This window comes from Plectropomus leopardus, chromosome 1, assembly GCF_008729295.1.
Source record: "Plectropomus leopardus isolate mb chromosome 1, YSFRI_Pleo_2.0, whole genome shotgun sequence".
NCBI lineage: Eukaryota > Metazoa > Chordata > Actinopteri > Perciformes > Serranidae > Plectropomus > Plectropomus leopardus.
Genome location: NC_056463.1, coordinates 15,039,146 through 15,061,983, shown reverse-complemented (window position 1 = coordinate 15,061,983; position 22,838 = coordinate 15,039,146). Strand labels below are relative to the sequence as shown.

At 38.3% G+C, this 22,838-nt stretch overlaps 1 protein-coding gene across 1 annotated transcript in view; it reads left to right on the top strand.

The window, feature by feature from the left end:
* The window catches only part of LOC121948064 (ephrin type-A receptor 6-like), a 68,676-nt gene that overhangs the window by 911 nt on the left and 44,927 nt on the right, over positions 1-22,838 (top strand). The window contains 1 exon segment of the mRNA XM_042493323.1: positions 9,918-9,982. Within this exon segment, the coding sequence (XP_042349257.1) occupies positions 9,918-9,982 (65 nt within the window).

The following is a 22,838-nucleotide window of genomic DNA, read 5'->3' as shown; positions in this document are numbered from 1 at the left end:
ATAATGTGGTTACTTTTGTACATCCCATGTTTGAAAAAAAGATGAATTTGACTCTGACTCTTACAAAGAATACACTTTTAACTTTTGCAGCCTCAAAATTCAAGTGAAATAATCTGTTTGCTGGTTGAACCAAGAGATATCTCTTGGGCTTAGTTCACCATTTATCTAAAAAAGAAAAGAAAAAAAAAACACTTTTATACATTCACAGCCTCAAAATTGAAGCAAAAACATATTTTTTTTCCTGCCTGAACCAAGAGATGCCGGTCTTGGTTTTGTAAGTCACAATCATCTTTACTGTATTTATAACAGGGGTCTTCAGCATTTTCTCCTACTTTGAGGAGAGATGGACCCGGGACGTCCTACTATGTTTACTGCATAAAAATTAGCTGCACATGAGATGCTTTCAGTATATTTTTGTTTTTTTCCTCATTTGAGCTTACTTGTAGCTGCAAAGTTAGCAGCAGCTGTGGTATGGCTAGGTGCATCAGCCGAAATCTTTGCATTTTTGCTCATGGTTTCTGAGGTGAACAGTATGTCATTGTCTTGCTTGATGATGATGATCCATTATGACTCACAAGACTGCACGTACACTTGGAATAATAAAATAGCAAATTGGCCAGTATGTTTCAATAGTAAGTAAGTGTTAGCTAACTATTTCACTTCACCGTTATGGATAAGTGTCACACAGCGATTTAGCGTTAACTAGCTCACATGATTGCACAAGGATTCATGGGTAACATGGTTAGCCTATCAATAATGTTGTGCACTGTCAATAAAATGTTGTGTTTTTTTTTAATGAATAGGCTGATTTATTTTTTCCAATAATATGTTGGATTTATGTTACTGTGTATTTTCAGATAAAGGCTATTTTTTATTAAAAAAAAAACAACACAAACTTAAACTAAAACTTATATTACATTATCAAACAATCATTTGGTGCCCCCCTGCTGTAACTCCAAGAAACATCTAGGGGTCGTGGACCCCCTGTTAACGGTCCAGGTTTTACACCAAAAATATTCGAATGTTTATCTATTAATGTTGCTCTGATTTTATTCTTTTTTATTCATTTTTTATTTTTTACAAAAAATATGCATATAAAACACATTTGCAGCCTAAAAAATCAGAAAGAAATGGTAATATGTTGGCTGTTTTCAGTGAATCTGTAGTCAAAATCATCAGTATTCTACAACTTAGAGTACACATCTTTAAAAGACTGATCACGGCAATGCAAGTCATGCTTTCTTACAGTTTTTGACCATCTTAAATCTCAAAAAAAGTTGACGTTGCTTTCAATTTTGCAGTAAATACACCCTGAAATACAAACTTACTGCATCAACAGGCAAAAATGTAAATTTAGGTTCTGTGTGCTGTTACTGACTAGGAGCTCCATCAGCAAAATTATGGAAGAGGCCCTGACATTATTCTTCACCTCCAAAATCTGAGTGCACAGAAACATTGCAACAGCTATAGGTACCACACAGTGTTTCAGTAAATGTCAGCCTCTAGCAAACTCTGTCAGCTATACTGATACTTTTGAGTTGCCTATTTCTGTCTTCTATGATGAGTTATACATTCATGAATAAAAATATAACTGATTTCAGCCCATGCAGTTCCCGAGAGGATTTCTCACAGATACTTGTTTTATACTAACTTTAATATACTTATTATGTTGGGCCAGTGGTTCACACTAAATGTATCAGAATAATTTCCCACTCTCTAAAATTAATTTTCCATTCATGTGGGCAGTGTGTACAGTTGCATATGTATGAGAAACACAGGACAAAATAATTTTATCTCCCCTCAGTCGTACTCATAAGTCACATGGGTAAATGGTTGCCATAATGTAATCTGTTCATGACATCTTCCACTTTGCACATTTGCAGAGGTCAGTTTAATATTCCATCCTGAATGTTTAATGTTTAGGATACACATTTTCAAAGACGACAGAAGCCCTTTCACTAGCCAAATGTCAAAGTCTCCTTCACTTCATTTTTCTGTGTGTCTTCTTACGCGTGTGTGGTGTGTGTGTGTGTGTGTGTGTGTGTGTGTGTGTGTGTGTGTGTGTGTGTGTGTGTGTGTGTGTTCAGTTTCCCCACAGGATGCCTGTCTGCCTGTGGTGGTGACAGGCTTGAAGGGGAGGGGAGGCACAGAGGGGAAACTTGGAAAAAAAAAGAAAGACAACGTGAGGAGTTTAAAATATAGTGAGAGCAAGCTTATATATGTTAGCCAGGTGCCATTTGTCTGAGTGACTTTTCTAATGAATGTGAATCACTTGAGTAGCTATGTCCTCTCAAGCTAAGAGAAATTCAGAGAGAGGACGTGTGGTCTTCATATAGCAGAACATTTATTGGCCATTTTAGTTGTTTTTGGTCAACAAACATTATTTGTTATAAATGATGTCAAACCTGATGATACTTAGATCTAAAGTTACTTTAACTGTCCATACAATGTCTTTTAATATTGCTCTCTAAACTCCCACCCTCCTTAGTTCCTTGCTTTGCTTGGGGGCCACTTTTGCAAAATGACAGGAGGCAAGGGGCCAGTCCCAGCAGCCCCATACATGTTTCTGAGATTTTAGGATATTTCTCGTAATTAAGGACATTTCTTGTATTTTAGGATATTTGGTGATTTTAAGCCAATTCTAGGATTTAAGGCTGTTTCAAGGATTTTAAGGCGCTTCTAGGATTTTAGAAAATTTCTCAGATTTTAGGATGCTTCTTAAGACATTTCTAGGATTTTAGGACATTTCTAGAATTTCAGGACATTAGGGGCTTAGCTTGGACCTCTGTTGGAAGGGTGCGGGTTATCCTCCACTGACATTGGTTCTGATAAACAAGCGCTATTTTGATGCTGTTTTATGCATTCTGGCACCTCGCGTATACTAAAATTAAAAAAAAAACAAAACAATTCCAAGTGGGAATCATTTTATTTTTATTGTTAATTAGAAAATGGTTGGAGGGCCACATAGATCTGGCACATGGGATATAAGTTGAGTATGACTGCTCTGTGTCTTTCAAACATCTATTGTACACTGTATATTACATAAATAATTTGCAATGATAAGGGTGACAGATTTATGGATAAAACTCTTCATTTTTAAAATAATTAGTCTTTCATTGCAGACAGACAAAAGCAGGCTTCTCCTTGCAAACAAAATTTTGGAGACTGAAATGACATTTGTCACTATCTTGCTAACTAAGCTAACACTAGCGTTATGAATTGTTTGAAAATGCGGGTACTGGTTGACTTGTTTATGTTTCCAGCTGACTGGTTAAGAAAGGGAGAGCACTTGTGAAAGGGCTCTTAAATATGCACTTGATGGTTACATACATGATATCAAGCTAAAAGCCCCAAGCAAAGCTTCATGTCTCATGGGTAAAAAGACCTGACCAGATGTCGGTTCACCATGTAGAATACATGGAAATAAAAAGCAACACCCTTGCAGTGTGAAGTTAGTCCTTAAAAGTATGAGAAGGAAAATGTCACATAAAACTGTTATTTCTTATATCTTCTTAAGATAACCTGCGATGATGCCCAGCTTTCTTGTTTGTATTTTCGAACGGTATTATTTCACATTTTAAGGTCCAGGTTGTAGGATGTAGGCATATATTGGCAGAAATGGAATATAATATGATACGAAAGTTTTCTTACATATATAAACACCTAAAAATAAGTGTTTTCATGACCTTAGAATGAACAGTTTCCATCTACAAATGGAGCAGGTTGGAAAGGACGAGACTTCTGTGCCTGGTAAAAACCTGCTGCGCAATGAACACTGAAAGAAGGGGGCTATTTGGCATGTACTTTGAGTTTTTAGTTTGGCCAGGAACTGTCATGTTGTGCATCTTTATATACAGTCTATGGTATTTTGTCTGAAAGGTCATTTACAAGCAAGCAAATCTTTATAACAAGAAGCTTTAATTACCAAATACAGTACTTGGTATATTCTCTTGCTAAATGGCTCACACATGAATCAGTTATCAAAACAGTCATTTGCAAATGTTCTGTCAGTCAATTAATCACTGAATTGATTAAATTTCTCAGCATTTCTTTGTCATACAGAGTGTATTTTAAAAGGAGGTAACCATTGCATCCAAACTCAGCAGTAGCATTCAGGCAGATCCTGCTCTTTCTTCCTACTTAAATATAAGGATGCGGCATCATCTGTGTCATGATCAGGTGAATTAGATGCTGCTGTCAACTTTTATTATCATCTCATATAGAAAATAATGATTCTTCCTCCCTCAGTGGCTTTTTGAAACCACATCCTGGATAACTGGAAAAAAGGGCCCTTATAGAAATGCCTGTCTCTCTGGAGGATCACAGCCAAGTGCTTGTCTAGTTGAATTTCCTCAGCCAAACACTGCAATAATTGAGGATTCAAACTTAATGTCTAGCTTTTGAGCATTCATGGGCCTCTTGTGGGGAAGATATATATGAGACTTTTCTCATTCAGCTCAAGTCCAGGTTTTAGACAGGCATCACCCACAGACATATGCAGCAATTTTCTGAAAAGTACTGCTCAATAAAGTCTGTGTACCTGCCAGAGAATAGATCGTTGCTATATATGTGAATCCACATTAGGAAGGTAGGGGTTTTTATAGTGAAATCACATGTGTGGTTCCACTGAACTAAGTCCATTTACTTGGTAGACACTAGACAACAATATCTGTAATATGTGTGGTGAGTGGTGGGAATCCTAGGTCAAATAACTACTGATATTTGGGTAACTGAAGGAAAACCTCCTTAAGGAAATAGTTTGACACTTAAAGGGGTAGTTCACCCCAAAATCAAAAATACATATTTCTCCTCTGACCTGTAGTGTTATTTATCAATCCAGATAATTTTGGTGTGAGTTCCAAAGTGTTGGCCGTAGAGATGTCCAATATAATGGAACCAGATGGCACTCAGCTTGTGCTACTCAAAGTGCCAAAAAATATATTTGAAAAATTCAATAGTTATGTCTCTTTGCAGAAAACATAACCTTTTTACTAAAGATAATCCACAGTTCTTGTTGTGAGCAGTTTCATGTAGGAACTATTTAATTATTTCAACCAAACTACACCCAAGGGCAAAGGTAATGGTGTGGTTTCATCTTTTCAAACATTTGGCCTGACGAAGATCCAAGCAGGATCAAAATGTTGTCTGAAACAAACTTGTGTGGCATAGAGTAAGTGTGCAGGCGTTACCTTTTTCATCATTTGCACTGTTTTTTGACAGCCTTGCACCGATGCAATGTGCATTTTACTACCCTGTTTTAACCAAACACCCACAAACCATAACACTACCAGCAGGAAGAGTGCATCTTCATTGCCAAAATCACCAACACTCATCCCCTCACACCAAAATATTTCAGACGATACATAGCAGTGCAGGTGAGAGGGAAAATATGTATGTTTTAGGGATACACGATAATATCGGCAAATCATTGGTATCGGCCAATATCAGCTTTACAGTGAACAAACAGAAATGGCCAACCTGCTTTTTCTTATTTTGCACAATGACTGAATATTACACCAAAAAATATTTTATGTTTCCATCTACTGGTGGGACATCACGATAAGAGTTTGCAAATATAGTATGACGTTAATTCCACCACAAAAGAGACTTGATGATCACCAAAACAAGGTGGGGAAAAAGTGGATATATTGATATTGGATAACCAGAGAAGATATCGGATAACCAGTTATTGGCCAAATGAGTTGTTATATATCAGCATATTGGATATCATCAAGAAACCCTATATTGTGCATCCCTAGTATTTGTCTCTTTAAGGAAAAACAGTTATTTGTTTTCTTACTGAGAGTTGGTGAGAAAATTGATACCACTTCAAATGTTTGTGCAGTAAATATGTAGCTGCACCCAGGAGTTGATTAGCTTAGCTTAGTAAAAAAAAAAAAGAAAGCCAGCAATGTTCTGCCCACCAGACCCTGTAAAGCTCACTGATGTTACATCTTGTTTGTTTCTGTTCACAGAGATGTAAAAAGCCACGAGCTGTGGTTTTCTGCTGTGACATTGGAGTTGTTGTGACGTCAGCAGTGACTGGAATGTATTCTGTGTCAGATGCTGTGGAAGTTTAGTCTGTAGCTGTTTTTTGTTCACAAAAGCACACTGTGATTATTTCTGTGAGCTTTTTCCAGGTAGAAACATACTGTATGTCTCGGCTGAGCTGACAATGAAGCTCTTACTGAAGGGAGCCTCAATGTTCAAAGCAACTGAATACACTCAGTTTAGTTCAGCTTGAGTATTCAGTGTTGGACATTTGTTTGTTGATGTAATGGCATAACACTTCAGCCAGCAATATCAGTGCAACTGTATCAGTGACAAAGCACAGAGAAAACTGTAGCAATTTACTGCTTTATATATTATTTGTGCTGTCCTTATTTTCTAAACGTGATAATTTTCCTGTGGTGGAAAGGACTCTTTCAGATTATTGTGCTCCCAGACACAATATCCAGACAAGAGTAATGTGATTTGTCCTCCTGATAAATACTTGTCTGCAGATGTGTGTGCAGTATGTACGTGTGTGTTTTGAGTGAGAAAGTCTGTGTATCAAATTCAGTGCTGTGGTCATGGGTTATCTATTATTTCCTGGCTCCAAAGACAGTTGCAGGAATGTAATTATTCTATGACTACATTACTGTGTATGTTTGGGTGTAAGAGAAGGACAGGCAGACAGCGAGGGGAGTTGGTGGAAAAAGAAAAGTTTGCAGCTGTCAAACATGGTATGGAACATCGCTCTTCATAATGAAAGATTGTTTTTCTAATTTTGTCAAAAATCAATATCTTTCTGTCTCTCTTTGTCTGTCTCGCAGTCTCTCTGCCTCCCTCTCTCTATGTCCTCCTTTTGAACAGAACCAAGGCCATCTTATTATAATTCAGCCCTTAATTACCAGCAGGGGATCAAGGCTAATGAAGTCTCTGTAAATACTGAAGCGGTTCATTTAGTCTCACCAAAGTGTATCTTCTCTGGTTATCTGACTTGTTCTCAAAACAGTGGCAACCCCATTAAATTAGTCCAGATTTGGCAAAGTTGGCTGCGCGCTGGATTGACAGGTCGTCTGAAGATGTGACTCTTTGGTCTATAGTGTCGACCACTGAAGTGGGACGCACTTTATTGATAGAGATTGTAATTAACTGGCTGTGTGGAGACAAAGGAAATTGCACATTCATCATATCAAATTGGCTCAGGGGGCTTAGCGAGGGCCAGATAATGGCTCTCTTCATGCCTGAGCCGTGACCGGAGTGCAGACAGCTTGAGATTGTCACACTTGCATGTACACAGTGTGGTCACGGATGCACACAGAGAAACAAAGTTGTTAACATTCTCATGCAAAAACACCAACAAGCACCTATGCTGAAATAAGATTAAACTTTATGTTTGACTTTTGAAATGATCACTGTGTCAGATTGGCTATTAGAGTCAAAATTCTTGCTGTGACTTGGCCAAGAGTCAAGGCAGACTAACCTTGACCAATGAGAGATACTGTGACATATAAATTGCAAAAGTATGCGAAAGAAGGCAAACAATTATTTTTGTCAGGGCAGTACAAAGTTTCCTGGATGCTGCGTTGGTTTTTTTCCACTAACACACACTACACTGTATAAAATGAGTGATGCCTAAAGTCTGACAGGTCGGCCATTTTTGGGCTGATGTTGTACGGTCTGAATTGGACACAAGGCAAACAGATGTGAACACACACTTGACCCATGGTTGAAGTGAGTGTGATTGTCCCCCATTATAAAATCATAACATCTATCCTTTCATCTGTCACAGGGCCCTATTGAGACTATGTATTGCACATAGTCTTAAGTGCATGGTGCAAGTCCATTTAGGGCGTATCCAGCAACTTTTTCGAGTGAAACAATGCATAATGCAGGTGCAAAAAAAAAAGGTGCAAGGGGCAAAGGGTCTGTATTTAGTCGCTTAATAATTCACAGGTGTATTTCGGGCGTTACATGTATTCATCCAGTCAAACTATCATCTTCCATTCCCTTTAAAAGCCAGATGTGCATGCAGTGGGCGCACTACTATTTGCAAGGCGGATGCTGCAAATTGGAGAAGTGAGTGGTTGTCTGCTGAGAGTAGAGCAGTAAAGTCACTACGGCAAAACTAAAAACGTAGTTCAAAATTTGAAAGAGAAAACAACTATATTTTAAGCTTCTGAAATAATCAATGAAGTCACGCTATTCCTTGTGTGTAAACACACACAGCATCTCTCTTAATGGGGTGTTGGAAAGCACCTCTGCAGCTCTGCTATGAACACATTTCACAGAAGGCAATTAATATTTTATTCATAAATGACATATTTCACCCGCCTGCAACCCGTCTCTGTGTCCCTGTGTGTGTAGCAAGCAGAGTGTGCGCATGTTGTGAACTTGCCAATGTATAGGCATCTTACTATCTGTTCAATATGCTCTTAAAATAACAAGGAAAATACTGCAATATTGACTTAAGACCAGGTACTGTTGGTGCTGCACAAACAATGCACCTGACCACACCTCATTTTAAGACCTTCACAGCCGTGGGGACACAGACAGGTGCAAGTACATTCAGTACTTACACACCATGGACACTGGCTTTGTAAATGACAACTGCACCAGAAACTAGCAATGAAAGTCAAGCTGCACTGTGCTTTGTGCTGCTTTGTAGTGGGATCAAAATAGGGCCCTCAATCTGTCTGTCAATCCATATGTATGTCACACATTGAATTGTTCAGACTTTAACTTGTGTTTACTTGTTTACTTTCAAGGAGGAGTCTCCTCACTGTGATTTTGCATTCAGATGTGTCATGTGTTCACTAATCATCAAATACTTCTGCATAAAACTCTGTTACAATTTGGCAAAAACTCTTTTACACAATCATGCGCTCATAGCTGCTATCAAAGTCTACCGCCAGACAAGAACACCATTACTAGATGATTCTACAAAACCATGGATGACTTTCAGTAAAAAAATGGGTTTTCTTTTTTTTCCCGAATCCAACATTGTTATTTAACATTTAGATGTTTTTTCTTTTCTTTCTTCTTCTTTTTTTTTGTTTTTTTTAGATTTCTTTATTTATATGTCCTACAATATCTGTACATATGAACAGTACATTTACAGTTTTGGAAAAGATTGAAGTTGAAGATTCAGGAAACTGAAACACATGTATAAGTTTGGGGAATGATCAGTGTTATGGTTATTAAAATGGAAAATCTTAATTCTGTGACAGGAGACAAACTGCATCTCTGCATGAAAGATGTGCCATGTATCCACCAACCCCTCACTTATATTGCTACATATAGGGCACACTACTTCCTGTGCTGGGACTGATAATTGGAACTGCAAACTGTGAACTACAGAGTCATGCATGGGAGTAAATTTTAGGGATACGGGGTTGTGGCCGTCACTATATCCAGAAGACTGGCTGTGTTTATCTCCAATCCATTTTAATTAAGTCAAATTTTATTTAGTTAAATACTTAAAGTTTTCATAGTCCTCCTGTCTTTCCCCTTTATTCATCTTTGGCTCATATTTGATGTCATGCAGCACAGAAAACTCCTGACCTCTGAGAAGGAGAGTACTAATCTTCCAGACTTCCACATGGAGGGCGGATCTGTGTTAGTGTTGGTGTTGTCCTAGACTTTTCTAAGAGCTGTTATTTCATAGGTGGTTGAATCTGATAAGGGCTTTACAGCTCTGTCAGCTCCTCATTGACAGCTTGATAACTATTGTCTGCTCTCTTCCTATTTTGTCACCTCCATTTCTCTTCTTTTTAAATTCACTGTCCAACCTCTCTCGCACTCTCTCTCTCTTCCCCTCTCCGCTCTCTCCTGTCACTCTTTGTGCTTATACTGTCCTTCTTTCTCTCTTCAAACTTTTCCCCTCCATTTTACATGACTTTCTGTTGCACCACCCCGCTCTCTCTCTCTAGTGGTTCTGTTGGACACTACGACAGTGCTAGGAGAACTGGACTGGAAGACCTATCCTGTCAATGGGGTGAGTGACATTAGCATTTCTTAAAGTAAGAATAGTCAGTTAAGCAGTTTCAGTTTCACGTAAGTTCAGTTTGACGTAAAAATTTTAGTGGAGAGATGAACATTCAAACTGTCGTCAACCTGACCTACAACCCTTTCTTTCCAAAACTGAGCCCTTGAGTCAGAGTCGTCAAAGTTTTTTTTTTGTGCTTAGGTCAAATACAGACAGGAGACAGGACCTTGGGTCTTATTAAAAATCATACAAGCAGGAGGTTACATATTTTATATGCCAACCTTTCTGACAGAAGTCAGACCAATGTGTCATCCAGTGAAAACTGACCTGGCAATTTGCAGGTCAAAACGTCTATATGTCAAGGTTAAACCTGAAACGAAATGTGTTGAAAAGGGAACAATATCCAAGTTACCTATGTTTGTTTCAAAATCATTTCAATGCATTACTTCAGCGTGTGCTTCACATTGAAATATAATTCAGTCAGCCAAGTTAGGTAGAACGGATTATAATGAGAACATAGAGTATCTATAGCAATGACATTTGGCGTCTGGGCTCACACAGCACAGCAGGGAGTAAAGAGCAATGATATTAACTCCCCCCCTGAGGGAAGGTACTCAGAGCCAACAGGTGGATGCTGGGGTAGAGGTGAGGCTTTTGAAATGCTGTATGAGCAGCGGTGGCAGCTGTGGCAGTTAAGTAACAGCATAGCTTTCAGGTGAGCTGTGTGGCAGCTGCTATAAGAGTGTGCAGCGCTTTGATGGCTTAAGTACACCACCATGATTGAAAGGGTGTGAATACAGTATGTTACCATGAAAAAAGTATGTCATGTGAATCAATCAATCAATTTTAAGTGTGGAATCAGCATACAGCATGGTCCCAATACACTTCAAAGCATATAGCAAATAAATAATAAAACAAAAAATAAATACAAGTCATCAGAAACCATCTTGTGTCGGCCATGATACAGTGGTCCGCAACTTTTAGAGAATGTTGGCAGTGTAAAGTAGGGGGGGAGGATGCCCCTTCCCTACTTCCCAAACCCCTATGTAAGGCGCTTTTGCTTGGACCACACCTATCTTTGAACCCTGTGTTAATTTCGATCTCTTGCACGGTTTCAAAGTTATCTTGTTGGGAAAAGCTGTCCACAGACATAAACACCTGGCACTATACTGAAAATGGTCTCTGCAGCATTTCCAACCACAGTTGGTTTCACCAGGACCACATTTTGCCTTAATGACACACACACACACACACACACACACACACACACACACACACACACACACAAAAAAAAAAGTTAAAACAACACCAGCCATCACACTGTTTTCGTAGCTGGCTTCTATGTTAACACAGAAATTATCATACAAATGACCACATTTCACTAAACCAACAACTAATAAGTCTTTTTATCAGCTTTCAACAGCAAAAAAATTTTTTCCATACTATTAATTTGTAGAAACTTCTAAATGTAGGAGTTTGGATAGGTATAGTGGCTGTGTCAAGTTGACTGACTTCACCAGCCTGCACTTCATTTAATGAAAAGCTGTTTACGCAGTGGCTGTATGCAACCTCGACATCCTAAATAATTCACTTTTCAAACAATTTAGCCTCGGTTTTAACCAAAATTGGATGCCTCATAGCTTGCAATTTACCAAAATAATACTACTCTTGCAGAGAACTGGAGCTGGTAAGAAAAATGTAGGGATGTAGGGATGTAATGCTGCACAAATATAATCTAACAGAGAAAATAGAAGCAAACTAAGATGCTGTTTTCTGAAGGCAGATTTTCAAAATCCTGTTTACATTTATGTGCTAGAAAACATGTTCTTGTTACAGAAAGCCAGATACATCATTATGATACTCTAGAGATACCGGTATGTGTGATCCAAGACAGACGGGATTACTGTGGCATGTTAACCTTGTATACAGCTTCAGGATTCATGATGGTTGTCTGAGCATACGCGTCTCTGACTCAAGCGATTAGCCAGAGAAACAAACAATATGATTAACAATATCACAGCCTACATGTTCATACAGGTAAAAGCAACCAAAAACACCAGTGAACATGGAGGTACACTGGATTTCGCCCTAATCGTCTATCTCTAGAAAGAAGAAATCCAGTAGACAGATGTTGTACTAGTGGCTTTAACCAAAAATCAGTGTCTGGTTGGTTCTACATGTATGTGAGTTTTTAGCAGTTCCACTAAAGAGAGATTTACCTTCTAACTTTCACAGATGGTTTTAATTAAACTGTTTGAGGACAAGTGAGGTAAAATGATTTGATATTCCCAAAAAAGCAAAGACTAAAGAAAATAATAACTACAGATTTGTGCGGCAGAACCAATCTCAGATTTATCTGATTTTACTGTTTCTATAGTTAATAAATTAGCTCCAGCTCAACCAGCTACAACAGTAAAACGCTGCTTACACCTGATTGCATCAGTATTAAAAATGTAATAATGTCATATAGTCGCAGGGGACATTTTACTGCAGAACGGGTATGTTTAATTTTTATATTTCTGTGCTCCTAAATAGGATTTTGAATGCAGGACTTTTACTTGTAATGTATTTTTACATAGTTGTACTGTTGTACTTAATTAAGATAAAGTTTAGAATGGGTTTAATCACAGATGATTAAATACCTTTGCAGACAGCCATCAGAAATTTGGATATGGATTTGGATGTTATTATCATGTGATCAGGGATATTGATAACTGAGTTATTTCCCATGTAAACATTATATCCTTTAGGACGAGACCTCCGCCAGACGTAAGGTCGTGTCATGCATTTGGTCATATGTGTACATGCATATATGAGTGAGTGTGTATTTCTCTGACCGCACTTAATCTTGCATACTACAGCACATATCGGCCTTATATTTTGTGTGCACATTAATGACTGTTTGCTCAAGAATATCTCTCATGGCTGTGGTGTTTCCCAATTGTTTAAAAACCTGTCCTACTGAATATTTTATGCTGTCATTGACTGCTGACTCCTCACTGCTCTTAAAGGTCCAGTGTTAAGAATTACAGGGCTTCTATTGGCATGAAAAGGAATATAATATTCAAAACTATATTTCATTAGTTTATAATCGCCTGAAAATGAGAGCCATTGAGTCTGCGGTAGCTTTGAATGAACCTTTAATGTCATCATACTGTAAATAAATAATAATAACACACATACAAGTGGGTCCTCTCCTGTGTAGTCTGCCATGTTGTTTTACAGCAGCTCAGAATGGACACACCAAATACTGGTTTGAGATAGGGCAATTTGCGTTTTTGCAACGGCCACGATAGTTTCTACCCAGTTGGGACATGAGAGGTTTCAATCCTGAAACCTCGATGCTGCTATAATCTTAAACACTAGACCTCTAAGCAGTCAACTGGACGCATGTCCTCAGAAAAATCATAGTTAAAATTTTCTGGAAATTGTCTCAGCTAAAAACAAGAAGCCAGTCTATTGCCCATATTTTGTCATGCATCAAAAACTGCCATCAACAGAAAAGTTTTGTCTTACTTTGAATCTGCAGATTAAATCCATACCTGATATGTTATGATCAATTAAATTTAGGCACGACATAAGATGAAAAAAGGAAAACATTTATGTAATCTTTGCCACCATCATGACTGTAAGGTAACTGGGAGGGACAATCCCACCAGGCACAGGCACAACAAAAACACAGCTGCCTGGCACAAATTTGCACATTACAATAACTGCACTTTTCTGGTTTCTCAAAGTTTTTAGTGATGAGATGTTCTTCAGACCTGCATGAGCTTGACATCATCTAAACATGAATCCCTCTGAAAGCATATAGCAGGTCCTGCCTTATTACAGCTTCTAACATTAGTATTATGGATCATACAAGTTCAGTATATTACAAAAAAACAACTTGCATAATGTTACTGGTAGGATACTGCTATTCTGCTTCAATGTATCTCGCTGCTCTCCCACCTATCTCAGCTTTAATCACAAATAATAATCACTTCTGCCTAAAATAAACTAAAAGTAAGAATTTACAAACAACACTTCAAGAGACCATTTCTAAAACAAAATGGCAGAATAAATCTCCTAAAACACAAAATGTTGACTCTATAGTCTCTAGTTGTCTCCGCTGGTGTTTTTTATGAAACACATACAACAATGTTTATGTGCAGTGAATACAGATTGATCAAGCCTTTAGAATATCTAGATATTACCCTAATTTAATTGTACCACATTATTCTTACAAGGCTGAGCCTGAAGGGAAAGATGCTGTAGATTTCATTCTTAGAAATATTTCAGCTGGGACTCAGCAACCATCAGCAACAACAATAATTTTTCTATGATGTTGTGTCTAATTCGGGACACGAGGTGGTAGCGGGACTGTTTGTGCTTTTGGGCTATTATTAAAAGTGTAATAAATCCTTTGGAGCAAAACCAATAAATAGAAACAAAGTACTGAGATATTTTCAGGGCCAAATAATTCCAATATTGAAACAGCTCCCATCCTCCCTTGCACACAGCCTGCACAGGTTTTTGCTATGGGGACCAACAACGCCATTAATTGGTTGAACAAAAACACGACACCACCATACTGATTCACACCGAATCAATAATTCATCACAACAACAGAGATTTAATGATATTTTCATAACACCTCTCTCTCTCTCTCTTTCTCTTCCCCTTGGTCTGACAATGACAAATTGTCTTGTTTTAATCAAAACCTCACACCTCTTAGCCTCCACCACTGTTGTTAATACAACACTATCTGTCTGTGCATGTAGATACAGTAGATGTGTGCGTGTGTGTGTGACATTTTTCTAAACGTGCTAATGTCTTTTTCAACACCTAGTGACATGACGCACTGATAGTCAGACTAGAATCTCACATTTATTGATTAACAATTATAGGCTGGTGAGTTATGTTAATAACTGTAATTTTTCCATGAGAATAAAAGGCAGAACACGAGGATGTGATGACAGTTGTCAGTGTAGTCAGTACAAAAACACTTTTTGAAGTGAGAGCTGATTACAAAATAGTCTTAAGTGTCACTCTATTGACCCCTAAGCTAAGGAAACACTGGCTCTTTAATATCTTTCCCTGACATTTCCTGTTCGTGGACCTTCGTTGACTCCGGACCTAAAGGTCAAGTGTTCCCTCAGCTCTAGGAGGAGCAAATCCAGCTATAGCTTTAAACCTGGGTTTGAAAAATGAAGTCAACACAGAAGTGCCAAAAACTGAATTTTTTTGCATTACCACTTAAGGCTGGCTCTTGAGTCAGTCCACATAGCCCCCTATTCGTTTCCTCATAGAAGACAATGAGTACTAGCCACCCATAGCCAAAGTAGGGCAGATCAGTCCTTCACTATACTAGGAATCCCAAATTTACAGGTGGGACATGGCGGAACACGCTTGAGAAAAAAAAAGATACACATATTGCTTCACCTGGCTTCTTCTCATTAGAAAGAAAGTCCCATCCCACAATCTGACGGAGGCAGTTCCTCAGAATCGTCACATAACAAACCCTTAAAGTCTGAATCCCTGTTCATCAGTACACTGCAGTTCTGAGGGGGAAATGCTCAGCCATGATGTTAACTGTTCATTTGGATCATGATATGTCTTGTAGCAAATTTTAAAAACATTACATGGACATGTATAAAAAGGTTAAAAACTCACTTCATCTTGAGGCAGATTGCATTCATAAGCTTGGGGTTTCCAATCTTTACACACTCAAGTCTACTGTTTTTGTGATTAGAGTTAAAACATTGACATGTAATAATGAAACGGGCTCAGGTGTATTTTTTGCTGGTATTCACTTGTGTTTCACATAATCAGTGATTGTGAGACAAGTAATATCCAGTGTCAGTATGTGAGTATGATTTATTAAAATGATTAATAGTGCAGTTTAGCGGTTGAGGCCAAAAGCTCGACTAAAGGGTCTGAGTGTTGTTCTGTATGAAAAGCACTGAATTAGCATTAAATTATTGCTATAAACAGCACCTCTTTTGCTCCCTTTCTCTTGATCTCTCCTCTTTTTTACAGGTCTTCATTACCAACACTGGCAGCTTAGTTAGCTCAGTAACATACATAAGCCATGCGTGGGCAAGGAAAGGCAACCAGCCGTGAAGAGCAGTCGTCTGAGGCAAAAGTACTGAAGCTGACTTGTGTCGAACTCAGAAATGAATCTGAAGTTCTGATAACCTAGCGCTACTTCCAGCAAACTTGTCAGAGAAATAAAATACCAGCAAATATTTAATGATGACGATACATTAAATACACTTAACCACTTGCTTGAATGGTGGCCCTAAAGACTGACACATACTTTAAATATGACTTACTGTTAATGAAGGTGAGGTGAAGTTGAAGCCATATTGCCTCACCTCTAGTGAAAGGAGAGGTTTCTGCCTATGTTCGTAAGCCTGGTCTCTATATAGCAATCACTGATTTGAAAGATGATCTCTTTATCTGCGAGGAAAAAGTTCCATCTAAGCCTCTTTCAGCGATGAAAAACTTTCATCACAACTTTCCACTGACTAAATTCAGTGGCTGTCAAAGATTCCTGTCAGGAGTTGAGCGCAGACCTTGAGCTGCTGGGAGCCATGGAGGGGAAAAAAAGAGAGAAAACAACAAAAAAAAAACGTCAAAATGAGTACATTTAGAAACTCACCACAAGTTTTCAACGTCTGAACGTCTATGCACAATGAAAGCTGTTTCTGAGTGTCATGGAGAAGGCTAGTGTGTCTCTCTGTGAAGTCAGTGAGGGGCTGTTACAAGTTGGCATCATCAATTTTCAAAGCAGGATGCACAGTTCTACTTTACCTGAAAGGTAGGAGTCCCCTCTGAAGCCTAGTGCAGACTGGATGTGGAATGAACATATTGGGATTTATGTGCACAGGGTGCAGCTGCTCTGTGCAGCACTAAGTACAGGGACAAAAACAGCACAGGCATGAAAGAAGGGAGAAAACAGGCTGTACTGTGTTCCAACAGCATCCAAGTCAAACACTCTGTTTCATAATTTGTGTTGAAGCAGGCGCTGTCACAAATAAATCAGCCATAGAGAAGCAACAGAAACACTGATTGCTTAAAGTAGCGATTCAATTACAAGCCCAATTTTCGAAGGGAATGATAACCAAAACAAACTAAGATCATAATTCTACATCGACAACCACATTTGCATTTTGATCAGCCCATTTAATATCTGCATGTGTTCTCCTGTGGCAACATGAAAAAAGGGATTTGAAAATAATTTGAAATTTTTATTTTTGTTAAAGGGATATTACGCAGGAACTTCTCACACACAATGAAGAAACTTATCTCTCTCAATCGTTACTTATGACCCACTTCAAGTGTGTGGTGGTGTATTATTCTGCGAGACCCCGCCTTCTGCCTGTATTTTCTTATTTTTTGTGTTTTGGACATCTATCTTTTGGTATGTTTCTCAACAAAGCTCAGGTGAGGCCAAGGCTTAATAAAAATAAGCAACCAAGTGCTAGAACATAAGCAGCAGGCATACAAGAGATACAGCGCCTAAAAATCCCCCACAAATTTAGCGAGGCGAAATCCCAAATGAGAATTACTATAGGGTTGGCTTTTACTTTCTCGTTCGCTGGAGAGTGTGTTTTCCATCAGTTACTGACCTGTATAGGGTACCTTTAAATTTGCGCAGAACATGCAGAGGCCAGAGCAACTTACGCAAACACATTCCAAGTTCAGAGAACTTCCTGTCACGTAGCACGTTTAAAATGGGAATAAAAATATGCTTACATGAGTACAAGCATAGAAGAATCAGTCGAGCAAATGTCTCTGAAAAACACAAGTCACTGCATGTTTGCCTGTACACAGCAAAGTATGAAAACTATCATTATACCCAGAAGTACCAATCGACTCAACAGCTCTCGTATACATGAATATGGCTGCCATGACGAACTGATGTAAACCGGGCAGCTGCTGTGTGTCTGTCCACTTCATCCCTTAAGTGGGACTGGGACTCTTGAAGTAAATGGTCATCTATGAAGCAATAATAATGAAGTCTTCTATGATTCTCCCTCTCCCACCTTCAAATCATCTGTATGCAGTCAAAGTAGTCATTAACTGCTGTGTTGCAAACTTTGTTAAAATCCCTTTGGACCTGGAGAAAGTGTGTCTCAACAAGCAGTCAATAAGAAGTTAATAAGACTCTTCACAGCGGCAGGTTGTCTAATTGTAGTGTGAGTGTCATTGTGTTGATATGAAGTTCTTTGATTGCTTTTTGCATTAAAGAACTTTACACATCAGGGGGCGTGATGAATAAACGACACAAAAATATGAAATCCATGCCTTTGAATATTTTGCATCAAAACTATTCATACCAGCAGTGATATGAATTTCCAAGACTAGCAATATTTGTTTAATAAAATGTTTTAATAGATTTGCCAGCTCATTCTTCAGAACAAAATGATGGATTCAACATCGCCAGTGATAATCTTTCGGTACATCCTTTTTTACAAGATATATAAAGAAGGAAAGTTTCACCTCCTCATATAGAAAGTGACGTTTACACAACCAGTTCCAGACATATTTTAGGATGATATATATTAATTTGTATTAGGGCTGCCCCTTGACAGTCAGAAACTCAAATTATCAATCAGATACCCTTCGTCAAGTGATATTGCTTTAGGGCAAGCAGCCTTTTTTTCTGTGCAGAGTACTTCTGGGGATGTTTTGGTCTCCAGATTTTGCTGCAGAGTAAGTGGTCTTGACCTTCACGCTACTCTTTGCATCTGCGGACATGCAGGCAGTAGCACAGACAAAGAGAGAGAGAGAATGCACCATAAGGTGAAGCAGTGGTGATTTACAGCTCACAGCAAGTTGATAAAATACAGTCTCTGGCTTTTGTTGATATGTGGGGTCGGCAAAAAATGTTGCGCTTTTGCAATCTGTCCAGTAGCTTGCTTAATATACGACATGGACGCCATTGTCACAGTGGACGTCCCGCAGAGCCCATTAAGATTTTAAAACTTTGTATGGAAAACAACACAAATCGGATAGTCATATTGAACAGCCAAATCCAATCCAACTGACATAATTCTGAGTTGGGTACAGTCCTAATTTATATAACAATTTTATAATATATTTGTTGTAATACAAGATGCTGTGATACACAAATACATTCCGCAAAATGTGACTGGTTGATACCTTTATTCACTATGAGAAAGCTCAGAAGAAATAAAAAAAGAAAAAAAGAAGAAATTACTTTGCTCTTGCATTGCCCAATATATGCTTTCTTTGTGAACGTAAATAAAATCTATTGATGTGCAAACTGATCACATGCAAAAAATAAACCCTAGTGTGTAAAGGTCTTAAGTGGGGAAATATTCATCAAACTCAACGGTCATGATAAGAAACTTACAAATTGCGCCCACAATTGATTCTAAATCATCCACAGCTTACTAAATCTTAAATACTTCATCATAAGGTCAGCCTCTAAAATAATTCAATAGTGATCCTGCAGCCCGAGTTAAAACAACAAAAAGTTCTACACCATGTACTCAAAACCTGGTTTCTGTCTGCTACATTGCGCTAAGCTTTGGGCTAATAGGCAGAGCGATTAGTAGGTGCATATCTGATTGCCTCACAGAGCGTGGGCTGGAGCTCATCTTTCAAACTCTGGGTTTGCATTTGTTTTCTCTGCTCTGAACCATGCCACATCCCAAGGGGGCATTTTAGAACACTGAGGCACACAGAGTGACAAATTACCATTTTCTCTTGTTTGTATGCATAATGGAACTTCAATTACTTAATGCTGATCTTATGCAAACCAGAAAGCCTGCTTTCTTTAAAGATACTGAGCTTCTGTTTCTGGTCTGTAAGAAGGGCAGTGAAATTACTGAATATAGAGTGTATATGTTGAAGAAACTCCTCTCACATCAAGTGAGCAAGTTTTACTGTAAGTTACATTTCCTTTCTGTGACTTCTACAGTATTTCCACCCTAGCAGAAAATCTCTGAAATGACAGGCTGAATGGCATGTGACAAAGCGCTGCGGCCTTGCAGTCCTCTACAGCTTCTTACTATAGTGAACACAAAATGAACGGGTGAATTCAGATTTCTAGCCATGCTAGTGGCACGGCTAAGGTTGGCAATGTCGGCCTGTGTGTTTGTTCATCTCTTTAGTCCAATCTGAAATACCTCAACAACTATCCAATATATGTCCAATGTAACGCAAAGAGGAAATTTTGTACTAAAAAGAATGTAACTTTTAAACACATCTGCTTGATTTGTCGTACTCAAAATGCAAAATTTAGCTTTAGCTAAAATTAAGTATTTCTTGCACAGAATGAAGACTGTGAATTTTGTTCCCGTTTCCCCACATTAAGTGCATTACATAGGAATAATTACAGCAAGCAAAACCTGTTTCTCTTTTTAATATGGCTATTGTTTTAAAACGCACTTGAAAACTGTCACCCTCTGCTTACAGCCTGACAGACCTGCTAGTATGGCTTTGGGGGGTAAAACTGAAGATTTTCTTTCAATGATAATATTATATTTGATTATGCTATAATCATATGCCAATAGAAGCATATACCATGTTTAATTCTGGTCATTTTTTTTCCCATAGCAATGATATATGCATGCTTATATACTACCTCAGACTCCACTTAACGTCATAAAGGCGCGGGCACAGCATTGTTGTCTGTCTGAGATCCAAATGAAAGAGGAAGTGATTATGATTGATTAATCATTTAGCCCCTGGGTGTCACATAGAGCTAATCTAGATAGCTTAATTAATATTAGATTAATTGCTTTTGCGCGCTCTAGTCAAGGTTAAAGTGTTATTTAATAATTTATATTTGAGAACACTCTACCTCAGTTGTTTTAATTTCCTCTACGACTCAACTCTGTCTGTCACCTGCCTCCATTGGGTCTCTCAAGGACTGTGCAGCAGTCTTAATGAAAAAGTATGCATATCACATGCAAAACAGAAGCTTAGGACAATGTTATACTATTGAACACCCCCTTATTTTGCAGATATCATAGGTACAGAATTACATAATGTAGGTACCAACATGGTGGAGAGTGAAATCAATTAGCAGCAGCAGAGTGCTTTCCACTCAACTACTTATGCTTTCTCACGTCCTCCATACTCCATTCTGTGGACCTGGAAATTATAGTCTGAAAACATGAAGGAAGCTTCAGTCCTCTGCATCTTGGAGTGGACTGGGAGACAGGAGGCGTCCAAAAGTTATGTGGAAGTCTCTTACTGGATAAGGGGCATAGCTTTAGTGGAAATCTGTTTAGTAGCTCTGTATAAACTTATGGGATGGATCATGCATTCAGCATTTCCAGACCAAAGACACCTTTACAAGCTGACATGACTTGTCCCATTATAACCTATTATAATTCAACTTTACTTAACTTAACTACTTTACTTACTTAACTTTACTCACTCTCACTCACTCACTCTCTTTACTCACTTTTCACTTTAGGAAGGGACACATGGATGGGTAAAGGAAAGGGAGGAAAAGGAAAACTGTTCTCTAAATCCTTTAAGTTGCAAAAAATACCTTGTTTCTCTTCAGGTGTAATGTACTCTCCATTTTTAAGGTAGTATATGTTACAAAGAATTAACATCATATTTCTCAAATTTCTCATCATTTGCTTTTTTTAGTAGCAGCATTTACTTGTACTTTTACTTTCATTACATAATTACATTTAATATCATAAAATTACTTTTGATACTTTAGTATAGTAAATGTCAGATACTTTAAGACTTTAAGAAGTAAAACCCATTTTGAGGGTTGGAGGGTCTCCAAATGTGGTCAATATTTTTCACTCACATTAGGACATAACTACAGGAGCTTTTACAGCCCTCAGTATCCTATAATCTACTGTGCACCATCACAAGTTTAATGGAGTCTCTGAGTGATCCTTGTCAACATGTGATGTAAAGAAAGGTCATACAACTGCATTGTATTTATCTGGTTTTTGGTCTTAGACAGTTTTATATTTGTCTTCATGTTATAAATACATCAGATGAAATAGATCAATGAAAAGGGCACTGCTTTGAATGCTGGAAGGTCAGCATAAATTCTGCAGTTTGTTCTTGTTTGCAGCATGGATATATTGTTTATCACTACAGAGTGTTACTTCTGCAATTTAGTGATAAATTTGGCCTTGGAAAGTTTGGACTTTTTGCTGAAGACAGAGATGAACTATTAGGTTTGGTCTCTTTGGGAGCAGGAGCAAGGACCCCCCACTGTGGGCTGCATCCTTTGGAGGAATCCAGCCTCTGAATACGGACATGACTATAAACTGGTCACTGCAGCTAACCTGGTCAGAGTGTAAAGAATGAGCTGGTGTGAAAAATGCATTACTGTTATATTGATATTATTCAAGTCAAATTGGAGGTTATGTCCCGGAAATTATTTTTCTATAGTTTCCAATGAAACAGATGGAAATGATGGCACATTAAAAATATAGAATCAACCCACTGTTCCTCCCATGTATGTCACGCTCTTGAGATATAATATATCCAGCTGTGTAACTGACACAATCTCAGCTGCCCATTTGTAGCCAGAGGAGTTGCAAGAGAGAAGTTCTGTCAATACACGTTAGGGCTTTTGAAGCTCTGATCATCACACCGTTAAAGCGGAGCAGACAAATGAGAGGGTCTGGCTGATGCAACAGCTTGAAAACATCGGTGAAAGTAACTCGGTGTCTCTCAAACGTCATGTTTCTATAGAAATTAAGTTTCACTACATGCAATAGAGGGTGCACAGGTTGAACATTTTACGGAACAGCGCTGTAACCAGGTCATTCATGGTTGCATGTGCAAGTAATCTACAACAGTCTCAATTTTAACATATTTTCCTCAAATCTGCAGCCTCATACATACTAAAGTAACACGT